At 41.4% G+C, this 24,331-nt stretch overlaps 2 protein-coding genes across 10 annotated transcripts in view; both read right to left on the reverse strand.

Moving 5' to 3' along the window:
• The window catches only part of FRMD4A (FERM domain containing 4A), a 336,245-nt gene that overhangs the window by 63,066 nt on the left and 248,848 nt on the right, over positions 1 to 24,331 (reverse strand). For all 9 annotated transcript variants that reach the window (XM_081957227.1, XM_081957229.1, XM_081957226.1 and 6 more), the window contains exons 6-8: positions 19,882 to 19,938; positions 18,669 to 18,691; positions 632 to 715 (exon numbers count right to left, since the gene is read on the reverse strand). In XM_081957227.1, coding sequence (XP_081813353.1) covers positions 632 to 715; positions 18,669 to 18,691; positions 19,882 to 19,938 — 164 coding nt within the window. The remainder of the gene's footprint in view (positions 1 to 631; positions 716 to 18,668; positions 18,692 to 19,881; positions 19,939 to 24,331) is intronic.
• Positions 1 to 24,331, reverse strand: part of FAM107B (family with sequence similarity 107 member B) — a 363,543-nt gene that overhangs the window by 38,412 nt on the left and 300,800 nt on the right. The window lies entirely within an intron of this gene.

The following is a 24,331-nucleotide window of genomic DNA, read 5'->3' on the forward strand; positions in this document are numbered from 1 at the left end:
TTTTGAGCTGCGGTGGCGCAGTGGTTAGTGTGCAGTACTGCAGGCTACCTCTGCTGCCTGCTGGCTGCCTGCAATTTGTCAGTTCGATTCTCACCAGGCTCAAGGTCGACTCGTCCTTCCATCCTTCCAAGGTGGGTCAAATGAGGACCCAGATTGTTGGGGGCAAGAGGCTGACTCTTGCTTAGAGAGGGCTGTGAAGCACTTGGAAACAGTATATATGTCTAAGTGCTATTGCTGTTCCCCCCTTCCCTCCATTCTGGGGTGGTGCAGCGCTTAGGATGCAGCATTGCAGGCTGACTCTGCCCACAGTCAGGAGTTCAATCCTGACCGGCTCAAGGTTGACTCAGACTTCCATCTTTCTGAGGTTGGTAAAATGAGGACCCAGATTGTTGGGGGCAAGAGGCTGGCTCTGTAAACTGCTTAGAGAGGGCTGTAAAAGCACAGTGAAGTGGTATATAAGTCTAAGTGTAATGGCTATTGCTGGTTTTTACGTTCCAATGGTTGGCCTTCTCTTCTCATGCTCATGCTATGGCACGTTGGCTGCGTGGCAACTGAATGGGAGGTGAGTGTCTTCACCACTAGGCCACCAGGCCACTCAGGGTAGAACTTACTAAAAATGTCAAATATTTACCAATAAGCCAGAGACGGGTGCTCCTTGAGGGCCTGAGTGGGAAGCGCCGGCAATTTCTTCAAGTCTGTCCTTACAGTCTCATTGCTGAAAAAAAAGAGAAGGATAAGAAATCAATCAATCAATCAATCAATCAATCAATTCAATTTCTGAGCAGATTAACCTGGAGATGGGACTGAAGGGCTGAAACTTGATTCTTGATGAATGGAATGCTGTGAAGGGGATCCTTCGCCATTTCCCCTTTCTTTATTTTGCTGAATGAGAGGAGAAGAGAGGGAAGACAATAGAGAAGAGAAGAGAGGAGAGGAAAAAGAATATGGAAGAGAAGAGAAGAGAAGAGAAGGGAAAGGGAAGAGGGAGAGGGAGAGAAGATGGAATGGAATGGAAGAGAAGAGAAGATAAGATAAGATAGAATGGAAGGGAAGGGAAGGGAAGGGAAGGGAAGAGAAGAGAAGAGAAGAGAAGAGAAGAGAAGATGGGATGGAAAGAAAGGGAAGGGAACAGAAGAGAAAATCCACCTATTCTCCAGAGAACCTGAAGGCAGGACAAGAAACAATGGATGGAAACTAATCAAGGACAGAAACAACCTAGAACTTAGGCGAAACTTCCTGATAGTTAGAGCTATGTTTTTTCTTTGCTTTGAGCCCTGGTGGTGCAGTGGATAGAATGTGATATTGCAGGCTAATTCTGCCGACTGCCAGCAGGTCGCCAGTTCAATCCTGACCAGCACAATTATCACCGGCTCAATTGTTGGGATAAATTATGCGGAGACTGTAAACTGCTTAGAGAGGGCTTTAAAAGCACCATGAAGCGGTATATAAATCTAAGAGCTATTTCTTTTCTTTTTTCTTTGTATTTTGGTAAACAAGTTAAAAAATATGAATTCAAAACATCATTATGCTTTCAGAGTGGGCGATCCTCTGCGGAAAAACCATTATGTGCAAGAAAGTTTAGCAAGGAAGCCAGCTCTCTCTCTCTCCAGATTTTTATGACTTCCAAAAATCCTCCAAGGAGCAATTGCTGATCAGTGGCTTTTCCTGCCTTGACAAGTCCTTTGTTCGCCCCCCTCCTTCCTCGGCCCGCTTGGAGGGTGGGTGGGGAGCGTGTTTCCTGTGGGAAGGGGCAGGCAAAGGCTGAGAAACTTGGGCAAAACACCATAAAAAAAGAGGAAAATTCCTGGATGGAGAAACTTGCCCGGATAAAGGAATCTTTTGTGACTCGATCTGGCTTTTGTGTGCATTAATTTTGGAATAAAACATGTTTTTATAAAACAGCAAACAGAAGGCAAGAAAACATGTCTCCCTGACGTGCTGTGCAAAATCAAACTTTCATTTTTATTAGGTCGTATGATTTTTTCCCCCCTCCCTCCTTCCCGTTCAACTTTCGGAGACTCCCTGAAGTTTTCCTGGCAAGATTTTTCAGAAATTTCAGGTTTGCCATTGCCACTTTCCTGGGGCTGAGAGAAAGTGACTGGCCCAAGGTCACCCAACTGGCTTTGTGCCTAAGGCAGGACTAGAACTCCCTGTCTCCCGGTTTCTAATCAGGTGCCTTAACCGCCACGCCAAATTGGCTCTCCATATCACTTTACGCAATCCTATTATTAACATCCAAATCAGTTCAATTTAACTGTACCTGTTCCTTTCACCACCAGGCAGAAATTAGATATAACATTGGGACATGCAATCTGAATTTTTCAATTTGCCCTCAGAATGGGAGTCTTGCTAGTAAAACAAAACAAAACAAAACACACATACATACACACTGAGGAATTTACCCATCTTGCTGGGAAAATATAACAGAATAATAGAGTTGGAAGGGACCTTGGAGGTCTTCTAGTCTGACCCCCTGCTCAAGCAGGAGACCCTATACAATTTGAGACAAGTGGCTGTCCAGTCTCTTCTTAAAAGCCTCAAGTGATGAGGAAGGAAGGAATAATAGAAGAGAGACTAAGGTAGAGTAGAGTACAACAAGGAATAGAATAGAATAGAGAATGAAATGAGAATAGAATAGAAAAGTAGAGTAGAGTTGGAAGGGACCTTGGAGGTCTTCTAGTCCAGCCTTCTTATGTGTGCGTACAGAGGAAAATGGGTAAATATAATCACACAGACACACACAAAGACGGGTAGATTTTTCAGAGCATTGTGTTAACACACCCACAAGGCAACGGAGCCAGACTGGTTCCCAAGGGAGAAGATAAACAACCCAAACAGAACATCATCCGTGTTCGCCTGAAGGAACCTCACCACCAATAACCACTCACCCATTCTGCTACAACCCATCCTGGAGCCATTTCCCCAGCCCCGAGGCCATGGGCTCAACCCCCCAACCCGAAAGGCATTCGCCTGAGCACCAGAAACAAGAGAGCCCCCCCCCCCCTCTAACAAACCTAGATGTCTACCTCACATTTACAGCTGCAGCGCTCTCATGGAATTAGAGGCACCTTCGCACGCCCTTCCTCCAACTTCCTAACAATCGTAACAGCTCTCGAGATTCCATATCGCATAAAACGTTTTGGAAAAGAATCAACGCAAGTTGTATAACAAGGCTCAGAATAAGGACAAAGCAATATCAGAATATTTTTAGTTACGATTAGTAGGAGAGCAGAGAGTTAAGAAATCAATGTACTGAAGCTTCTTGCTTGCAAAATAAAGATAGATAGACAGACAGAGGCAGACAGACAGATAGATGATAGATAAGATAGGTAGGTAGGCAGACAGATGATAGAGAGAGAGGGAGAGAGACAGACAGATAGATGATAGATAAGATAGGTAGGTAGGTAGGTAGGTAGATGATAGAGAGACAGACAGAGACAGACAGACAGATAAATAAGATAGATGATAGATAAAATAGGTAGGTAGGTAGGTAGATGGACAGACAGATAGATGATAGATTAGACAGATGATAGATTAGATAGACAGACAGAGACAGACAGACAGACAGACAGATAGATGATAGTTAAGATAGGTAAGTAGGTAGGTAGGTAGATGATAGAGAGACAGACAGACAGACAGTTAGATAGATAAGATAGGTAGACAGACAGATAGATGATAGATTAGATAGAGAGACAGAGACAGAGAGATCGATGATAGATAAGATAGGTAGGTATGTAGATAGATGATAGAGAGACAGACAGAGACGGACAGATAGATAAGAGATGATAGATAAGATAGGTAGGTAGGTAGATAGATAGACAGACAGACAGATGATACATTAGATAGACAGATGATAAATTAGATAGACAGCGACAGATAAATAGATAGATAGACAGATAGATGATATAGATTAGATATAGACAGATGATAGAGAGGTGATAGATTAGATAGATAGATAGATAGATAGATAGATAGATAGATAGATAGATAGAAAGATAGAGAGAGAGAGAGAGAGAGAGAGAGATGGTAGATAGATAGATAGAAAAAATAGATGGAGAAATCAGGAAGTATACACAAGGTTAGTCTAAAGGCGTCTGCTAGCTCCTTTGGGGAGGTAGTCAGTGTTGGGGGCAGAGGCTTTGGGGAAGCACCGCTCCTTCCATCAGACAAGAGGCCTGGCTAAATCAAAATGTAGGCTTTGAAAAGGGGATGAGGCAACGGAAGAGGAGAGAGGACAGCCATGTAAACGCAGATTACATGTGAGACAGATTACAAGCACTTCATCCATTAGCACCTATCCTGTGTGTTAAAAATTCCTGCTGGTTGTTAAAGCTGTTGTGAGATACGCAAAGACCTTTCGATGGGTGTGAGTTTGGCGAGCTGTCAGTCTATCCTGGGGATGAACGTTTCCTTCGGTTAAAAAAAACAGCAACTCCTGAATCTGTCACTGAATGTCCCGGGAAATTAAAATGAAATTAAAACCCTCTGATGTTCCTTTGTCCTTATTTTGAGCCAAAGGAAGATCTCTTTTGGTACAAGGGCTCCAAAGGCCACAAAAGAGGGCAGGATTTTTGAATTCACAAGTGAATACCTGGAAAAACGAGTGTTACTTCAGTTAGCTTTAAGTGACCTTCTTCCTTCCAAGACCCGTAACTTGAAGTTATGTTTTTCCTACTATGGATGCTACAAGTTTAACTTAAAGTAGAGTTAGCCCATGGACCCATGGCTAAAAGCTTTCATAAAGGCCTTGCATTTCATCCCATCTATCAGGTTCCTAGACCAGGTGTAAAACAGCTATCAAAGCCATCTTTCCACTTGGAGGACCTGAAGCCAAAAGGAAATCATTGCACCCATTTCTCAACTGCATTGTCTTCGCTCCAGGTTGTGATGCATTAGTTTGGTAACTGCACAAATAAAGAAAGAAAGAAATCTCAGCAGTTCCTTTAGGAAGGACACCGCAGAGCTTCCAAGCCACCTTTCCACTTGGAAGACCCGAAGCCCAGGAGGTGGGAGGAATGGGGTGGAGGAAGGAGCCTCTGTCAATCGGGAAATGGATTCACCTTCCGTGGAATTACAGGTTGTTCTCGACTTACAACAGCTCATTTAGTGACCGTTCAAAGTTGCAACGGGGCTGAAAAAAGTGGCTTATGTCCGTTTTTCACACTTACGGCCATTGCAGTATCCCCATGGTCACATGATCAAAATTCAGGCTCTTGGCAACTGACTCATATTTATGACGGTTGCTGTGTCCTGGGGTTAACTTCTAACAAGCCAAGTCAATATGGAAGCCAGATTCACTTAACAACTGGGTTACTCATTTAACAACTGCAGTGATTCACTTAACAACCGTGGCAAGAAAGGTTGTTATGATGCTTTTTCACACTCAAGACCTACGATCATATGATCAAAATTCAGAGGCTTGGCAACTGGCATGTACTTATGACGGTTGCAGTGTCCCGGGGTCACGTGTTTCGCCTTTTGTGACCTTTGGATAAGCAAAGTCAAAGGGGAAGCCAGATTCACTTAACAACTATGTTACGAACTTAACAAGTGCGATGATTCATTTAACAACAGTGGCAAGCAAGGTCGTGAAATGGGGCAGGTGAGGAAACTCCCTGAGTAAGCTGAACTCACTGAGCTTAGCAACAGAAAGTTAGGGCCCAATTGTTGGTCGTAAGTCGAGGACTACCTGTGTTCTTTGGGTCTGTAAACAGGTTACGCCCTTATCGCGTCCTAAATGAAGAACGGGGGCATATGTATTGATTCATTGAAGAGAATTTATTTGGCCGCCCACTCAGGGACTCTGGGAGGCTTTCCAACATTGATGAATTTATTGGTTATTGTTGGCCAAGAACCCAACTGATCCAGCCACGATGGGCCACATTTAAAAGGGGCAGCATTGCTTATATTGCACGATTTTGCTCGTAGGATTTCCTTGCACAAAGGCTACGGTTCTTGTAAGGGGAACAGAAAGCATCTGGTAGACAAACCGTTCTTTGTTTGTCAGGACAGAAGGATTCAGCTTTCGGCCTTCGTTGCCAAGGCAGGATTTTCTTGGTAATTTGCCCAAGGACAATAGGAAAACGCATGGGAATCTCGATGTGGCCCTTTCCAGAGTAAATGTTTCCGGAGTAAAATTTCCTCTGGCTAACACAACTTTTTCAAAAACAGCCAGACGCTTTTCCCTGAAGTTAATTTTCGCTAGTGAATAATTACGGTCGTTTCCTGGATCGCAGTTGCCGTATATACCGTTCTTGCTAAAATCTTTGCGGAAAGGAAAACTAGATTCGCCGCATTTTTGGGCGCTGAACTGCAACCGAGCTGGAAATAATCCGGCAGGGCACCTAAAAAATAAATGAAGACGTGGTTGTTCGCGGCTGTTATTTGGAATAGAGGAGGGAAGAGAAATGATCGTCTTCATTTTTAGCCTTTTGGTTTCAATCATTTTATCTCTTTTATGTCAACCATGGTTTGTTTTTATATATCAAAATACAAAATATGCAATATTTATATATTGCAAAAGAAGCTGTTGGAGTTGCCACCCATAACTTTTAAAGCTCTAGGCAACTTGCAAGCACTCACAGGACTAAGGGTTGCTTTGAACCTCTTCGGATCTTAACCTTGCTGAGGTCACACACATTTCCGGAGTCAGCCTTGTGTGCAACAGCAGCCAAAAAAGCTAATATAACCCTGAGTTGTATAAACGGAGGCATAGAATCAAGATCACGTGAAGAAGTATTCATACCACTTTATAAAACCATAGTAAGGCCACACCTGGAATACTGCAACCAATTTTGGTCACCACGCTACGAAAAAGATGTTGAGACTTCGGAAAAAGTCCAGAGAAGAGCAGCTAAAACGATCAAAGGCTTGGAGACTAAAACATATGAAGAACGGTTGCAGGATTTGAAGTTGGACAGTCTAAAGAAAAGAAGAATTAGGAGTGACATGATAACAGTCTTCCAGTATTTGAAGGGCTGCCCCAAAGAAGAGGGAGTCAAGCTATTCTCCAAAGCACCAGAAGGCAGGATAAGAAGCAACGGATGGAAACTAATCAAGGAGAGAAGCAGCCTGGAATTAAGGAGAAACTTCCTAACAGTGAAGACAATTAATCAGTGGAACAACTTGCCATCAGAAGTTGTGAATGCTCCATGACTGGAAGTTTTAAAGAAGAGACTGGACAGTCACTTATCTGAAATGGTACAGGTTTTCCTGCTTGAATAGGGGGCTGGACTAGAAGATCTCCAAGGTCCCTTCCAGTTCTATTCTATTCTATTCTATTCTATTCTATTCTATTATTCTATTCTACTCTACTCTACTCTACTCTACTCTACTCTACTCTACTCTGTCCTATTCTCCGTTTATTGCTGAGAATTGCTGCTTCTCACAACTGCACACTTCTGGCTGGGATATCATTTGACAATGGATCAACTCATCTTCCTCCCTCCAGATGCCATTTGTGGCCTGGAGGAGTTTGCCGGATGTGCAGTTGTGGTAGTTGAGGACTCAAAATCCCCTTAAGTTAATCAGTTTAGGAAAAGTTTAAATGCAGGTTAGGCCAACGGGTTCTTCTGAAGATGTATTTATGATCATCAAGACAAAACAAGTTTGTTAGATAGGTTGGGGAAGAACCAAAGGACAGGAAAACACAGGGATTTCGGAAGGTCTATTGAGTTCCCATATATCACCTTTCCCCAACCAATATTACCCCAGATATCCTGGATTTCATTCCCAGAGAATGAAGTAGGTTGAGATCTAATTCTGGTGTCCACCAGGTTGGACAAGGCAGGTTGCTGGATAAGAAGGTTGGTTTCCATGTCTAAATTAAGAGAAGACATGAAGGCAGCCTTCCAATTTCCAGGGAGGGCTAGAAGCTTGCAAAAACAGGGACTTCCATCCAGCCCCATGAAGGCATCCTATGACTTGTGTAATTAGCAGTTACATCATAACTTATCTGATGTCTCAGCTTTCCTGCCCATGAACTAGAAATGCAATATTCACCATTGCTCTTATGCTGCAATAAGGGAGGTTATGGGCTGGCACCTTTACTTCAACAACAAGCACTGATTCTTTAAGCTGGAAGTTCAGAAAATTACTATCTTTAGATTTTCCTTACATAAAAAAATTGCTTAATGGCAAATTATCCCATCTGTCTTTCTTCCTTTCTGGATGTCACCATTGCTTAGTCAAGTTCTCCTTCCATCTTATTCCCTGATCAAGAAGATAAATTGTTACTTTGGGAATGTTGTTTTGGGACTTTCCTTTGTCACTTTGCTATACATTTGTTAGCATTTAACCCATTCATGTATAATAATATATGTGAATTTTGTATCTCCTTCCTTCTCTCTCTCTCTCTCTCTCTCTCTCTCTCTCTCTCTCTCTCTCATCATCTATCTATCATCTATCTATCTATCTATCTATCTATCTATCTATCTATCATTATCTATCTATCTATCATCTATCATCTTCTACCTACCTACCTATCTACCTACCTATCACTCTGTCTGTCTGTCTGTCTGTCTGTCTGTCTCTATCTATCATCTATCTATCATCTATCTATCTATCTATCTATCTATCTATCTATCTATCTATCTATCTATCTATCTATCTATCTATCTATCTATCTATCTATCTATTCTATCTATCTAATCTCTCATCTCTCTCTCTCTCCCTTCATCTACCTGCCTACCTACCTACCTATATCTATGTTTCTCTCTGTCTCCATCTGTGTCTGTCTGTCTGTCTGTCTGATCTCTCTCTCTCCCTCTCCCTCGCATATAATGCTATTGATAGAGATGGATAGTGTATCCATTCTGGCTTGTTGTTATGGTTGGTATGTCAGACTTATGAAATACTGATCCATCTACTGTAAATATAAAACCTATTTCAGAAGCCTGGTCCATGTTGTAGCTGTGACAATGGAAAGACGCCAATAATTTTTTTTTGATTTAGACCTTCTTCTCCTGAATCTGCTGTTTCTGCACGGAAGAAAGCTTTTAGTTGGGCTGAAAAGTAGAGATCTTTTTAAAGCACCCATGTTTTTTAAAGGGTTTGAACAGGGGTTTCGACGTATCCTCAGACACACAACCACTTTGCTTCACAAGGCAGTATTATCAATGGATCTGTGTGTGTGGACAACTCGGGAGAGCTTTTAAAGCAGCTGAACTTCAAGTCAAAAGATACAGCTGCTTTAAGCAGTTATCGAAAAGTACTTTATTTTCTGAAATACCTCTTCCTTATGTCCTGCAAAGGTCTAATATTGAATTATCTTATAATGCTTACGGCCGTGAAATTGTTTATCAATCAATAATATATTTAACCTAATTAACTAGATGGACCTAGAAACTGTTTATAAATTAATATTTCTAATCAGTGTTTAACTAGGAAGACAGATTTTATTTTGTTTTAACTCTCTCATTCTCCCGCGCCATTGAATAGTAAAGGCTTAAGAAATCGGAATGATGTAGAATAAAAAAACGTATCCTGATTAAACATCCTCACTTTGCAAACAAAATTAAAAATTTCCAGAGAGCATTTCTATCCTCCTTTAGAAAAAAAAATTGTGACCCCCCCCTCCCTTTTAAAGCAAAAGGAGCCAAAATTACTGAAAAATGGACTTTGCAACAAGACCTATACCATCTGCCTAAGGAAGATGTTGCTTCACTGCAAAACACATGTCGCAAGTCACACATTCTTTGGGTGAAGAATTTGCTACTGAGCAAAGTTACTCAATAGTGCCTTTTTTCCCCTGAAGTCGGAGGTGCTAATCATAGGTGCAGTTCCTTCTTTGGAATTCATGGAATGAAAGCACATTTCATCACAAATGTCTTTTCTTCCCTTTTTGTTTCCGCTTCGGTAATTTTAGAGACAAGGAGTTTCTGTCTCTCCTTTGGAAGGACAGAAACTGAAGCTCAAAGATTTTGGCCACCAAATGTAGACTCCTTGAAGGTGGGGAAGATGGAAGGCCAAAGGAGAAGGGCACAACAGAAGAGGAGATGGTTAGATAGGGTCATCAACACACAAGGGATATGAATTTAGGCAGATTTCAAATGGCGGTGGATGACCTATCGTGTTGTGGTCCAAGGATCATGAAGAGTTGGGCACCGGGCACATATTATCACATGTGGTGAACATGTGCAAAAAGCAAAGAAAGATTGGACAAAATACATACATGGTTAGAAAAAACATTAAAGCATCATATAGATTATAACCCAGAAATATTTTGTGTTAGGCATAGTACCAGAAAAGTATGACAAAGGGCATATATATATTTAATATTACATGTTTTGACAACAGCAAGAATTGTGTCTGCACAGTATTGGGAAAATGAGGAAACACCTACAGAAGAAGATGTAATTAAAACAATATTAGATTGTGAAGAAATGGGCATATTGACGTTAAGGATAAAAGAAAAAGAAGATACAGAGTATTTTCGAACACGGGACTTGTTCTACAAATGGTACATAAGTCAATTTTTTCAGTGTCGTCGTAACTTCGAACGGATACCAAACTAACCGTTGTAAGTCAAGGACTGCCTGTATAGAAATCCTACTCCAGCCACCTCTTCAGTTTCACCTGAGTGTATTTTGAGCGAGCTGAAGGGATTTATTCGATGTTCTACTTTTCCTGTAAATGTATTTTCCCGATGGAGGATTTTGTAAAAGGCGGAGCTAGTTTTAATTCAAGATTTTTTTTGTCCCACTTGCCTTAAATCAGTCATTTCCAACCCCAACAACTTCCAGATGCCTAATTTTCAACTCTCAGAATTTCTCAACCAATCATGGCCATTAGCCAAAGGTCTGGGCTATTCCATGCAACTGGAAACCAACAGGTTTTGCAAATATTGCCTTAAAAATCAATCCTCCCTGCGCAACAGAGATGCTCTTGAAAGTTTATGGATGCTTTAACTAGTTTTAAAAGCTAGGAAAGACAGGGTGAGAGATATGGAAAAATCAGAAAAAAGACACGATGGGATTTATGGATCAAGGTTTTCTAAAAAAATATGAGGTTTTTTTTACAGTAGGCAAATAGTGAGAAAAATTAGGGTGTGCGTCTAAAAATACCTCTACGCTGTCCACACCCTAATCTCACAACAAAAAACCACCAGAAATAGTTTTCAGCTCTGCCAGTTTCACAGTGCTCAGGACAAAGTTGACAACTCATGATTTTTCTTCTTCTCCCAATTGCTGCAGGAATTACAGGGGCAAACATCCTTCACACCCACTCCGGGCCAAAGAAAAATCATTGCACCCATTTCTCACCGGCATTGTCTTCGCTCCAGGTTGTGATGCATTAGTTTGGTAACTGCACAAATAAAGAAAGAAAGAAATCTCAGCAGTTCCTTTAGGAAGGACACCGCAGAGCTTCCAAGCCACCTTTCCACTTGGAAGACCCGAAGCCCAGGAGGTGGGAGGAAAGGGGTGGAGGAAGGAGCCTCTGTCAATCGGGAAATGGATTCACCTTCCATGGAATTACAGGTTGTTCTCGACTTGCAACAGCTCATTTAGTGACCGTTCGAAGTTACAACGGGGGTGAAAAAAGTGACTTATGACTGTTCTTCACACTTACGGCCATTGCAGCATCCCAATGGTCATGTGATCAAAATTCAGACGTTTGGCAGCTGACTCATAATTATGACGATTAAAGTGTCCCGGGGTCACGTGATTTCCCTTTTGCGACCTTCTGACACGCAAAGTCAATATGGAAACCAGATTCACTTAACAACTGTGTTACTCACTTAACAACTGCAGTGATTCACTTAACAACCAACTTAACAAACAATTGTAGTGGTAAAACTGACATAACAAATTTCTCACCTAGCAACATACATCTGTGGTCATAAGTTGAAAACCACCAGTACTAGAGGTATCTCTCTCTCTCTCTCTCTTCTATTTGGAAAATAGGGTTCTATCTCTCTCTTTCATCTATCCCTGCTTCTTTCTCTCTTTTTGTCTGTCTGTCTGTCTGTCTGTCTGTCTGTCTGTCTGTCTGTCTGTCTGTCTATCTATCTATCTATCTATCTATCTATCTATCTATCTATCTATCTATCTATCTATCTATCTATCATCCATCCACCCATCCATCCTGTTTGGAAAATAGGGTTCTATCTATATCATCTCTCTCTCTTTCTCTCTCTTTTTCTCTCCCTTTCCCTCTCTCTCTCTCTCCCTCCCTCCCTCCCCTTGAGTAAGTTTCACTGCAGCCAGAAATGAGCCAGAAATGAATTCCTTTGCACACGGCTATTAGCCTTTTGGAAAACAGAGGCAGCAATAATCCTGCAGCTGCCATAAATCAAATTTACAGGTTAAGATCACGGAGTTATTTCTTCTGGCTTTTCAATCAAACCCTCTTATTAGTGACTAAGCAGAAGCCTGGAGGTTTTGGGTTGGGAAACGGAGGCAAGAACAGGCTCGCCAAAGACAATTTAGGATTTCACAAGCGGTGTCAGGCTCGAAAAGCTATGCGTCAGGGACCTCCTACACCCAAGCGTGCCTTATCTACACAGGTAGCCCTCCGCAGTTCGTTTAGTGGCCGTTCAAAGTTACATCGGCATGGGAAAAACTGGCTTAAGACCATTTTTCACACTTAATGACCGTTGCGGCTTCCCTGTGGTCACATGATCAGAATTCAGATTTTGTATATTGTTATGTTTGTCTTGGGTTTTTTGGTTCCGTTTCCCCCCCCTGTTTTTAAAGGTAAAAATGTCTAATAAAAACTATTAAAAAAAAAAGAATTCAGATGCTTGGCAACTGGCTCGTATTTATGACGGTTGCGATGTTCTGGGGCCAAGTGATCCCCTTTTGCGACTTCATCCTCCTCCTCCTCCTCCTCTTTTAACGACCCCATAATCCCCTGCGGGATGAAGTCTGGGCAACTGAATGGAGCTAGCAGAGTGTTCTAGTGGCCAGATGCCCTTCCTGTTGCCAGAGCGGAGTTTTGTTCAGCAGATACATTCTGATTGTGCCAGAGAGAGAAATATCTGCCTCTATCTAGGAATGAACTCACGGCTTCCTGATTCTGAGGCGAGAGCGCCACCTCCAGGCCACCGTTCCACCTGTCCCTTTTTGTGATCTGACAAGCAAAATCAGTGGGGAAGCCGGATTCGCTTAACAACCAGGGTTACTGACTTAACTACAGTGTTTCGCTCAACAACTGTGTTGTACAATGGGGCAAAACTCCCTTAACCAACATTTCACTGAGCGACAGAAATTTTTGGGAGCTCAGTTGTGGTCGTAAGTAGAGGATTACCTACATTTCGTTTATTGTTTCCCAATGAAATTCTTTCCAAAGTTGGAAGCCATGGCAACCGCCCCATCTACTCTCCGGCCCCCAATTTGCACCAATGTGTAGAAAAAACAGCTACACCCCCCCCCCCATCTTCTTACTACAGGTGTGATGCCTCCATCCCAGAACACCTTCTCTGGCGTTGTTGCAATGCAACAGCTTCTTTTTGTAGCAATGGCTTGTTAGTCTAGTCACCAAGTTGACTTGGGATGGTTTCAAAAGCTAAGCGTGCGCCGTCCTTGTTAATAGCTGGATGGGAGACCACCTATAGATCCCAGGGCTGTATATGCTTCTTTGGGATGTCAATAAACAACCTTGGAGAAGGCAACGTCTGATCACTTCCATACACCAAGAAAATGGCATGAAGATGTCTAAGAGGTCTTCAGGAGCTGAAGATGCTTTGGAGGCAACTTCAATATTTCTTAACTAATTGTGTGTGTGTGTGTGTGTGTGTGTGTGTGTGTGTGTTTGTGTGTGTGTGTGAGAGAACCAGAGGGAGAAGTCAAGAAAGGAACAAGCCTAGAATTTCTACAAGTGGAGTAAATCCAACCTTCTTTGACTTCTGTTGACCCTTATCTAACTCCAAGCAAGTGCTAACCATGAGTTGAGAAGATGAGTAGCAATACATCGGTTGAATTGGACTTTCACACATTCACCTGATCTTCGGACGTGAACTTTCATGGCTGACACTAACCAAGGACTCCAAAGTCCTTCTTATTTAACTGAAGAAGTGCCAGCTTTTTCCAGGGGGGGAGTGAACAGCCTGCTCATTTCATTCAGCACGGCCGTTCTCTTCTTGCAATTAATTTTTACATCCGAATGCCAAAAATAACTTTAAGCCTAAAACAGTCCTGGTTTGGCCACGATTTTGAAACAACTGACAGTCTGAACTAACCACGCCCGGTGAGAGGAGCCATTGGTTTTGAAATACTTTTCTGGCCTACGGGAGTAGGCTGCAATACCTTCTTATTTATTTATTGCATTATTTATACCCAACCCTCACCCACAAGAATTTGGATAGCTCCCTTAGTTCATTTGTATGTGTGTGTGTGTGTCTATCAATCCTCTCATCTATCCATCCATCCATCCATCCATCCATCTATCCAACCATCCATCCATCCATCCATCCATCCATCCATCCATCCATCCATCCTCTCATTTATCTATCCATCCATCCAACCATCCATCCCTCCCTCCATCCATCCATCCTCTCATCTATCTATCCATCCTCTCATCTATCCATCCATCCATCCATCTATCTATCTGTCCTCCGTCCCTCCATCCTCTCATCTATCTATCTATCCATCCTCCCATCCATCCATCCATCCATCTTCTCGTCTATCCATCCATCCGCTCATCTATCCATCTGTCTATCTGTCTGTCTGTCTATCGGTCGGTCAGTCGGTCGGTCGGTCCATCGGTCCGTCCATCCATCCATCCATCCATCCATCCATCCATCCATCCATCCATCCATCCATCCATCTCTATCTATCTATCTATCTATCTATCTATCTATCTATCTATCTATCTATCTATCTATCATCTATCTATCTATCATCTATCTATCTATCTATCTATCTATCTATCTATCTATCTATCTATCTATCATCTATCTATCATCTATCCAAGTTTGTATACATACAAACCTGGTACATAGGTGACCTATCTTCTGGAAAAAAATACTGGGGGGGGGGGAAGACACCCCTGGTGTGTGTGTGTGTGTGTGTGTTCCAGCATAACTCTGGAATGCCTGGCCTGTTAAGGAGAGCAAGTGCGGCGTCCTAGAGCAGCAATTGTTTGTGATGTCATGGGAGGGAAAAGGGAGAGCCTGGGCCATTAAAGAGACCGAGTGCAGCGTCCTAGAGTGGCAATTGTTTGTGACGTCAGTTCCTTCGCAGGTTCCTCTGGAAAGCCAGCCGTGACGTTCGCCCTCCAGAGGACCAATGGGGAAGTGCCTGATGGATTTGGGGCAAAATGTCTGGCAGGGCGGGAAAGACAAGCACATGTGAGGGGGAAGGGAGAGGGCAGGGATGATGGGCATTGGAGTAGGGGGAAGAAAGGCCCCACTCAATGGCTCCCTGTCAGACAAATGCTTCAATGTCTATAAATACCTGGGCAATGCCGGATTATCAGTTAGTGTGTATGTATATGTATATATCTATCAGTCAGTCAGTCAATCAATCAATCAATCAATCAATGCGAGCCACCACATAATCACCCTAATATGAATTAAATATGACTCTAAGAATATTGATAAAGAAGAATACGTTAAAAAGAATACCAACAAACTAACAGAATAGCCCTCAAATATCTTTGCCACTTTCCTAAATGCTAATATTGTGACCACCAAACAGAGGTGAGAAGATAGGATGTTTTCTGGATTCATGTCTATGGAGATTGTCCATCCTCCAGATCATGGTTGTCCCAAGGTGCTTTTCAAGAGGCAACTGGACTTCCTTGGTTGTTCCTTGAAGAGGTTTCGCTTCTCATCCAGAAGCTTCTTTGGTTCTGATCTGATCTGAACTGAAGAACTGAGGAAGCTTCTGGTATGAAAAGCGAAACCTCTTCAGGGAAAAACAACATTCAGTTGCCTCTTGAAAAAGCACCTTTGGGACAAGGTCTGGACTCCTTTTTCGGACAGGGGGTTGGACTAGAAGACCTCCAAGGTCCCCTCCAGCCCAAGGATTCTATGAATTTGGACTTCTCCTCTCCTCTTTCCTGAGGAGGTAGGGATCCAACCATCCCTTCTCAACCCAAAATACAAGGCCAGGTAGATTTAGTCACTCCTAAAGATGACCGGAATCCAATCCATCACATTTCTGGTATTTAAATATATATTTTTTATGGATTTTTAAAAAATTTTTAATTAAACAAAAACACACAAAAAAGAATCATCCTTCATTACATCTTGTAGAAAGTGTGTCAGTTGGTTACAGATAACTTTTGTGCACTTCTTCCACAGTCATTACTTATAGTTCATATTAGATTATACACTTTAAATCAAAAATCTTTGTATAGCAATGTACCACAATTCTCATTTGGCTACAATTATTTGAACGTGCTTTTACCTCAAATCATTCATACTTAAAGACACAACCACAGAATGGCGTTCATTAGCTATTTCAAAAATCCTCCAATAACATTACACCTTTGTGACATGTTCTAAGTAAAAGTCAATTAATAAAGTTTCTAAACCTTTTCCCCCTTTTTTTCAACTCGCTGTTTAGAGTTTGTATCCAAGTTTCTTTTGCAAAAACCACAGCATATATATATATATTATTAAACAATATCCACTGACATTTCCTTGCTGTTATTATAGTTGGCTAAAAATCATTTACTGTTTATATCCAACCTCCTCTCAGCAAACCCAAAAAACATTAACCTTTATGACAAGATCTGAATAAAAATTGATTAATAAAATTTATAGGTCTTTTTCCCAGATCGCAATTTGCAATTTATATCCAAATTGCTTTTACTAGTTTGCCAGTACATGTATATATCATTAAGCTGTATCATTATCATTTTATTATTGTTATTATAATTAATTGTCAATGAATAAACATTTAATAACAATCTAAAACAATCTAAAATTACTAAATTCCTACTTATTGATCACCAAAATTAACTAATTTTTTATTATCAACTTTCATTGTCAACCTGTATCTTTCCAGTAACAAAGCAGTCTTATCTCTCTTGCCAATTGTCGTGTCAGCTTTCTTTTTATCTCTTTTGTAAGGTTTTTATAGACTTCTCTCTGCACTTTGTTGCTTGAAGGATCTCTCAGGTAATCTCGTTGCCCTCCATCTGCTATTAAAATTAGCTTGTCTTTGGATGTTAATTGTGCTTCTGAAAAAAAATCTCTTCTTAAATCCATCATCATTTCTCTTTTTTCTTCTTCTGTATCTTGGAATCTGAGGTAGAGCTCCAGTTTGTCAAATTCCTTTTTCCATATTCCCTTCTTTCCACTTTCACCCACATTTGCTCCATTAATAAAATCATCTATTGTCTTGTCTTTATCTTCTATGTCTTCATTCTCCCCTTTAATTTTTAGGGCTCCAACCCCTTCATCCTTTGCTGTGAGGAACACTAGTTTTTCCAACTTCTTCTCAATTCTCCCATATCCTTCCAGTAGATTTTGAATTCCAGCCAAGATATTTGGGGCTTTTAAAGTTTCCTCATCTGAGTATTGATCCATGTTTCCAAAAAAGAAGGAGGAAAAGGAAAAACTAATAACCACTGCCGCGCTAGCCTTCCAGGTCTCTTTTATTTTTTATTTTAGATTGACTTAAACACAAGTTCTTTTATGCTCTTCAAAGGAGAAGGGTTCTGTTTTTTCCCCTTTCTCTCCCCTCCCAAAATATTTCTCCAAGAGCACCTGCAAAAACAATTTGTGCCCTTGGCTCTTTATCAGTTTCTGTAAACAAATTGCAAACCCTTCAGCTACAAAGTCAGTAAGATCAAAGAGGAAAAGAGAAGAAATATGTTGTTTCAAAAACTCCAGCCCCCGACCTCTGAGTGGCAGTGTTGCTACCTTTCACTTTCTAATATTTATCTCTGGCTTATAGGAAACAAAGTTCTTTAACAAAATTTAATAACAAGTAATAGGGAGAATTGTTAAAATAAAATGGAAGGTTTTAATCCAAAAGTCAAAAAATAAAGTAACAAAAAACAGAAGAAAAATTAATCCGTTCACTTTAAGAGGAGAAACAAAAAACATTGCAAGCAGTTCAATCCACAAAGTATAGTTACAAAGAAAAAAAAGCTTTCCAGAGCAATCCAATATAGGTTAATTTCGCCGCTTAATTCTTTTGCTTAAGGATTTAATTTGGCTTAAAAAAAGTTTCTCTGGCAGTCTTTCTCAAAATAGAAAAAATACCTCACCTGATGGACTCACTTTCTCTTTTCACTTCCTTCCTTACGGAGCCGTACCAACTTTATCAGCCTGGGGCTTCCTGTTTACCCCCGGCTTGAAGAGCTTCCCTTGGGTCAATCAGGGACTTTGCAATGTCCCTGAGACCAGCAAGGCATCGACTTCCTGATCATCGTCTCTGCGGGATGGTTTAGGTCCAAATGGACCATCCAGCGGCAAAAGTATCAACGGTGGTCTTAGAATGTCGAGACTGCATGTTGTATCATCGCGACGTTGGCTCCTCCTTCTCCTGGTATACTTCTTAACCCAAAACATAAGGCCAGGTAGATTTAGTCACTCCTAAAGATGACCTGAATCCAATCCATCACATTTCCGGTATTTAAAGATTTTGAGCCTTTTCTCCTACAAGTATGTATGTTTCTTTGTACAAATGACATGTTTTGTAATGGAATAGCAGTCCTATTTTGCATAAAAGTATTACAGTATGTGAAAAAAACAGCCATGCAAAACTTACCTTGAAAAATCTCCTTTTGCTTCCTATAAAATGATAAAGAAACAAAAAAAGAGAGGATGCAACAATTACTTATAATAACCTATTAAATCACAAGGAAAATGCACATTTCCATCTTCAAGTATCACAAAATGTTCTATAACTCTATCGGAAAATGATTCCAAGGCCAAGATATGACATCACCTTAAGTGTTGATTCCAGATTTAATCCTATTTACAGAAGCCGCGTTGCAATCGATAGGAGTAATTAACTTAAATCTTACAGACTTCTGCAAGAAAACCACCAAGCTCAGAGAGCACCAAGGACTTCAGAGCTCCTCCTTCTGCTCTCCTCCTGCTCTCCTCCTCTCTCCTCCTCTTTTCTTCATATTCCTCCTCCTCCTCCTCCTCCTCCTCCTCCTCCTCCTCCTCCTCCTCCTCCTCCTCCTCCTCCTCCTCCTCCTCCTCCATTCTAGCACTCACGATGTTACTTAGTTTGGTAATGAGATGTCTGCAAGAAAACCACCAAGCTCAGAGAGCACCAAGGACCTCAGACCTCCTCCTCCTCCTCTCCGCCTGCTCTCTTCATATTCCTCCTCACATTTTAATGCAGAGGAATCTGTTCCTCCTCTCCTCTTTCCTTCCTTGCTTTCACTGCTCCAGCAGTTACGCTTTGGAGGAGACTGAAGCACTGTTGCTGTATTTTAAATTAATTGATTGCCACGCTCAGAGGATATGTTTGTGGATGTCTGGAGTAGCATTTACAATTGTGTTTGTTAATTCCAGTTAATTGGCAATCAATTAACAAGCACTATAATAGCAAGAAAAAAAACCCAGTTATTTTACGATTCCCTCGGGGCTAACCATCTTCCTTCCTGCTAATTATATCATGGGGTTGATTATTAACTTGCTAGAACAAAATATATATTTATGAGAGTCAGTGGAAGGAAGGAAGGAAGGAATAACTAACTCCCTAGATTTGATTTTATAATGGAGATCTCAACCACAGCCTAAAGTGAAATAGAATTGAATATGCTGTCTTCCCATCGATCTATCGGCTATAAAAGATGCTGGGAAATCCTCAGCTGATACGTGTATCTCCTGTTTAAAAAGAGAGACTAAAAACACATGGGAATAATACCAAAATTAGGATTGCCAGAGAAGTGAATCTCAATGTCAACATTCATGTTTTCTTCTTTCAACAAAACAACAGCAACAGCAAAATCTATACAACTTACCTGTAGGATGTATGCAGCCAACTCAAACACCACTTCACTGTCAACTTCAATCAGCTCCTTTTGGGAAAAGAGAAATGGGAATTAAGACAATAAATACGTCTCTTTATTTAATATCCTACAATAAAGTGCCCAAAGTACTTTAGAGCAACATGAAACCAAAAGACATATTTTATTAATTTATCTAGTTTGGGTTCCCACCAAGGATTTCTGGCGTACAAAATGCATGTTGGACGATTTAAGAAGTACGGGGGAAGGACATAAGATAGAGATTTTCCTCCTGCTTCTCTTAAACATTTGCAGTGCTATTTTCGGAACTGCCTGGACTGGGGTTTATCATCCTGAAGGTTTCCATCATTCTTTCCCATAGATTGCTAAAAATAGCTCCACTGCAAGACATGTAGAAATTTAGGAGGAGAAAAATGTTCAGGGACTATGACAGAAAGTCAAGGATTTCTGCTTTGCACAGAGTTATTGAAGAAAGAAAATGGAATGGTAGGTGAAGAAAAAAACGGCTAGGTAGCCAATCTTTGTTCATATTAATTAGTAACTCAAAAGTACTGATTGCACCATAATAACTAATAATATAATTCTAATAGCATAATACCAATTGCAGAAATTGGATATGGCCACTCTAGAGAAAGGAAGGACCAGGGGGGACATGATAGCAGTGTTCCAATATTTGGCTGCCCCAAAGAAGAGGGGGGTCAACTTGTTCTCCAAAGCACCTGAAGGCAAGAGAAGAAGCAATGGATGGAAACTGACCAAGGAGAGAAGCAACTTAGAACTAAGGAGAAACTGCCTAACTGTGTGGACAATTAATCAGTGGAACAACTTGCCTCCAGAAGTTGTAAATGTTCCAACACTGAAAGCTTAAAAGAAGAGATTGGATAGCCATGTTTCAGAAATGGTAGAAGGTTTCCTGCCTGAGCAGGGGGCTGGAATAGAAGACCTCCAAGGTCCCTTCCAACTATCCTATCCTATCCTGCATTCTGTTCTGTTCTATTCCTATGCTATGCTATGCTATGCTATGCTATGCTGTGCTATCCTATTCTGCATTCTGTTCTGTTCTGTTCTATTCCTCTCCTCTCCTGCATTCTATTCTGTTCTGTTCTATTCTGCTCTTCTCTTATTTCTTATTCGATCCTATCCTATCCCTATCCCATTCCATTTTTACAATATTGTCTTCTACACAAAATCGTCCCCTGTTTGCTCCTCCTTTATGTCCTATGGGAGGGGCCAATCACTTCCAAGCCTTACACCCAAGTGGTCCCTTTTGTCTTAACTGTTCTTGCCTTCTGGCAGTTCTGCGCATGCGCACACTGGGAACAGGCTCCCCCTGTTCCTCTGCCTCGCTGATGTCAGACTCCGGAGGCAGCTGATAACTGTTAGACGGCCCTGGCCCCCTCTCTGCCTCTGATGAAGAGGCCTCGTCAGAGCCTTCCCCAGACTCCAGGACTGGCCCAGGTTCCTCCCCAACCTCCTCACTGTCTTGAATCTGCTGCCAGCTCTGTGGACCACAACAGGAGAGTCCAAAAAACAACGATGATGGTTGGGAACTTGTCTTTGAAGGCTTGCACTTTTTAAAAATACATGTTGCATAACCAGAACACATTTAAAAAGTGGCCCCTGCCCTCCTAACCCTCCCATGGGTGACTCCACATGCCTATTAAAATGAAGGACACACCGCAAATTCACAAGCCGTAAAGTTTGCTCTTTGCCAAGGAGAACAAAGTTAACTTTTGTCCTGTTTAAGAGTTTCCTGCTGTATTAAAGCCACTGGATTAAAACAAAACTCAAGTCTTCGATCCTACTTCACTGCAGTTAAGCCAGTCTGTTACACCCTTCTCCACCCCGAGGAGGGTGTTCCTTTATTCCATTCTGTTCTATTCTGTTCTATTCTATTCTAAACCAGCATTGGGATGAAGTCAACATTTAAGTACTTACATACTTTAAAAAATCCAGGATGAATTTCCATGATATGTTCAGAGAAACAGAAGGATAAGATAAAACATTGGGTGATAGACCTCCATGACCTTCAGTAGAAGGATGATTTAATGGTCAAAATTAACTTAAAGCAAAACATCTGGGGAGCAGCTCTGGAACCCCATGGGCATTGACAAAATCCCCATTAGTCAATTGCAGAAGGCAGTTTTACTTGGAACAGCTTAGATCTTGCAATGAAAACCTTTAAGACCATCAAACACCAACATCTGCCTATCCCAGGTCCACCTTGAACATCTGGCTGACTGTGCAATGAACAACCAACAACAGCAACAGCAACAACCCCTCTGTATTCGAAAGTCCCACAAGGTGAAAATCTTGTGGGACTTTCGAATACAGACGGATCATCATTTGGGACAGAACAAACCAGATGTCACGGTTGTTGAGGGCCAAAACATACGATTTATTGACATCGCGGTACCAGGAGATGCCAGAGTCGAAGAAAAAGAACTAGAAAAAATCATGAAATATTGTGACCTGGCCATCGAAACTACCCGATTATGGATGGAACATGTAGCAGTGATACCCATTGTCATCAGGGCACTTGGTACCATGTCCAATAATTTTATAAGAAACATCAACAAATTGCATCTTATTACAATAACACCAGAGGAGCTGCAAAAAACTGGGCTACTCAGAGCATCGTACATCTTAAAAAGGTATTTGGTTGATACCTAGGACGCTGGCAGCAAACCGTATCAACCATCAGCACCAGTCAATGGGATTTGTGACACATCTTTAAATGTTCAGTTGACTGAGTTTCATGTTTAATGAATGAAAGAGATAATAGTAATAGTCGTATATTTTAAGAAGGTCCTTGGTTGACACCTAGGACGCTGGCAGCAACCCCTATCAAGCATCAGCACCAGTCAATGGGATTTGTGACACATCTTTAAATGTTCCGCTTCTGAGTTTCATGTTTATTGAATAGAAGAAATAATAATAATAGACGTATTGACTAATTGACTAATATTGACTATTAATTTAATAATTTAATATTAATTTAATATATTAAAATTGACTACTAATTGACTAACATTGACTAATTGACTAATTGACTAATGATTAAGTTGATCCCTAGGAGGCTGGCAGCAACCCGTATTAACGATTAGCGCCAGTCAATGGTATTTGTGACACATATTTGAATGTTCAGTTGAGCGAGTTTCATGTTTAATGAATAAAAGACGTAATAATCAGCATTTCTATTCGGGTTAAAAGAGTTCAAACCACCTAATGCCTTCTATCAGTAATCCCTAAAAATGATCCCCTAAAAACAGCCCAATGTAATCTCCCTCCTTGCTAAGAATCGCATCCGAAAACAGATTCCCTCAAGGAGAGGCAGGGAGTCCTTGAGAATTCTCCGATGTGAACCTGGGGATTTTGCATTCTCTCTTTCAGGCTCCGTTTCTTTCTGCCTCAAAGCAGAATTGCGTTTCGTGTGGCTGGAAGGCCTAAATCTAGGCTGATAAGAAGAAAAAGAAGAAAAAACACCCCCCTCATGTTATTAATTAGCGCTGGAGGCAGAACTAATGAACGTAAAACAAGACCCCCTATTCAAGAGACACCTTGGGAGAAGGAAAACGGGATGGTTCCCACAGTATAGTCATGGCACGGAGTAAAATGCCCCCCCTCCACCCACCCCTGCAGACGTGCTTGGGGGCAAGGAAGCACAAGCGAGGAATCCATTTCGGCTAAGCCCCCTGCAGCTCTTGGTGGATGACAAAACTTCCTAAAACTTCTCTCTGTGGTGTCCTGAACCTGCCCTTGAAAACAGATTCCTACAGTAGGTACCGTATTTTTCAGACTATAAGACGCACCAAGATTTCGAAGAGGTAAGTAAGAAAAAAAAGTTTTTGTCCTCCCCGGCCCCCAGCAGCACTCTGTCTCCTTCAGCAAGGCTGGGGGAAGGCCAAAACACCTCTGTTTTTTTGCAAAAATGGGATTCAGGGGTGGGGCTTTGGGAGGCCAAAAATGGCTGTGTTCGGTGTATAAGACGCACCAACATTTTCCTGCTCTTTTAGGGGGGGAAATATCCGAAAATACGGTATTTGGCGTTCCATAGAATTGTTCGGGATCAAAGGATTTAACTGAAAAAAAGACTGTCCTTTGAGAGAGAGGAATTGAGAATGTTCAAAAGTAGTCTAGAGGAAAGAAGAACGAGGGGTGACGTGTTAACCCTGGGAAACTATCCACTCTTAGGAGCTGCCATGGGGTCAAGCTATTCCCCAAAAGACCAGAAGGCAGGACAAGAAACAATGGATGGAAACTAAACAAGGAGAGAAGCAACCTAGAACTAAGGAGAAATGTCCTTAATTTAATTTAATTTTATTAAATTTATAGACCGCCCCCTCTCCCCAAAGGGACTCGGGGCGGTGTACAGACCACAAATAAAACAATTTACAAAACTTAAATATTTTTAAATACCCTCCTGACAGTGAGAACAATTAAA

The sequence above is a fragment of the Natrix helvetica genome (assembly GCF_964273705.1).
Source record: "Natrix helvetica genome assembly, chromosome: 6".
Classification (NCBI taxonomy): Eukaryota; Metazoa; Chordata; class Lepidosauria; order Squamata; family Natricidae; genus Natrix; species Natrix helvetica.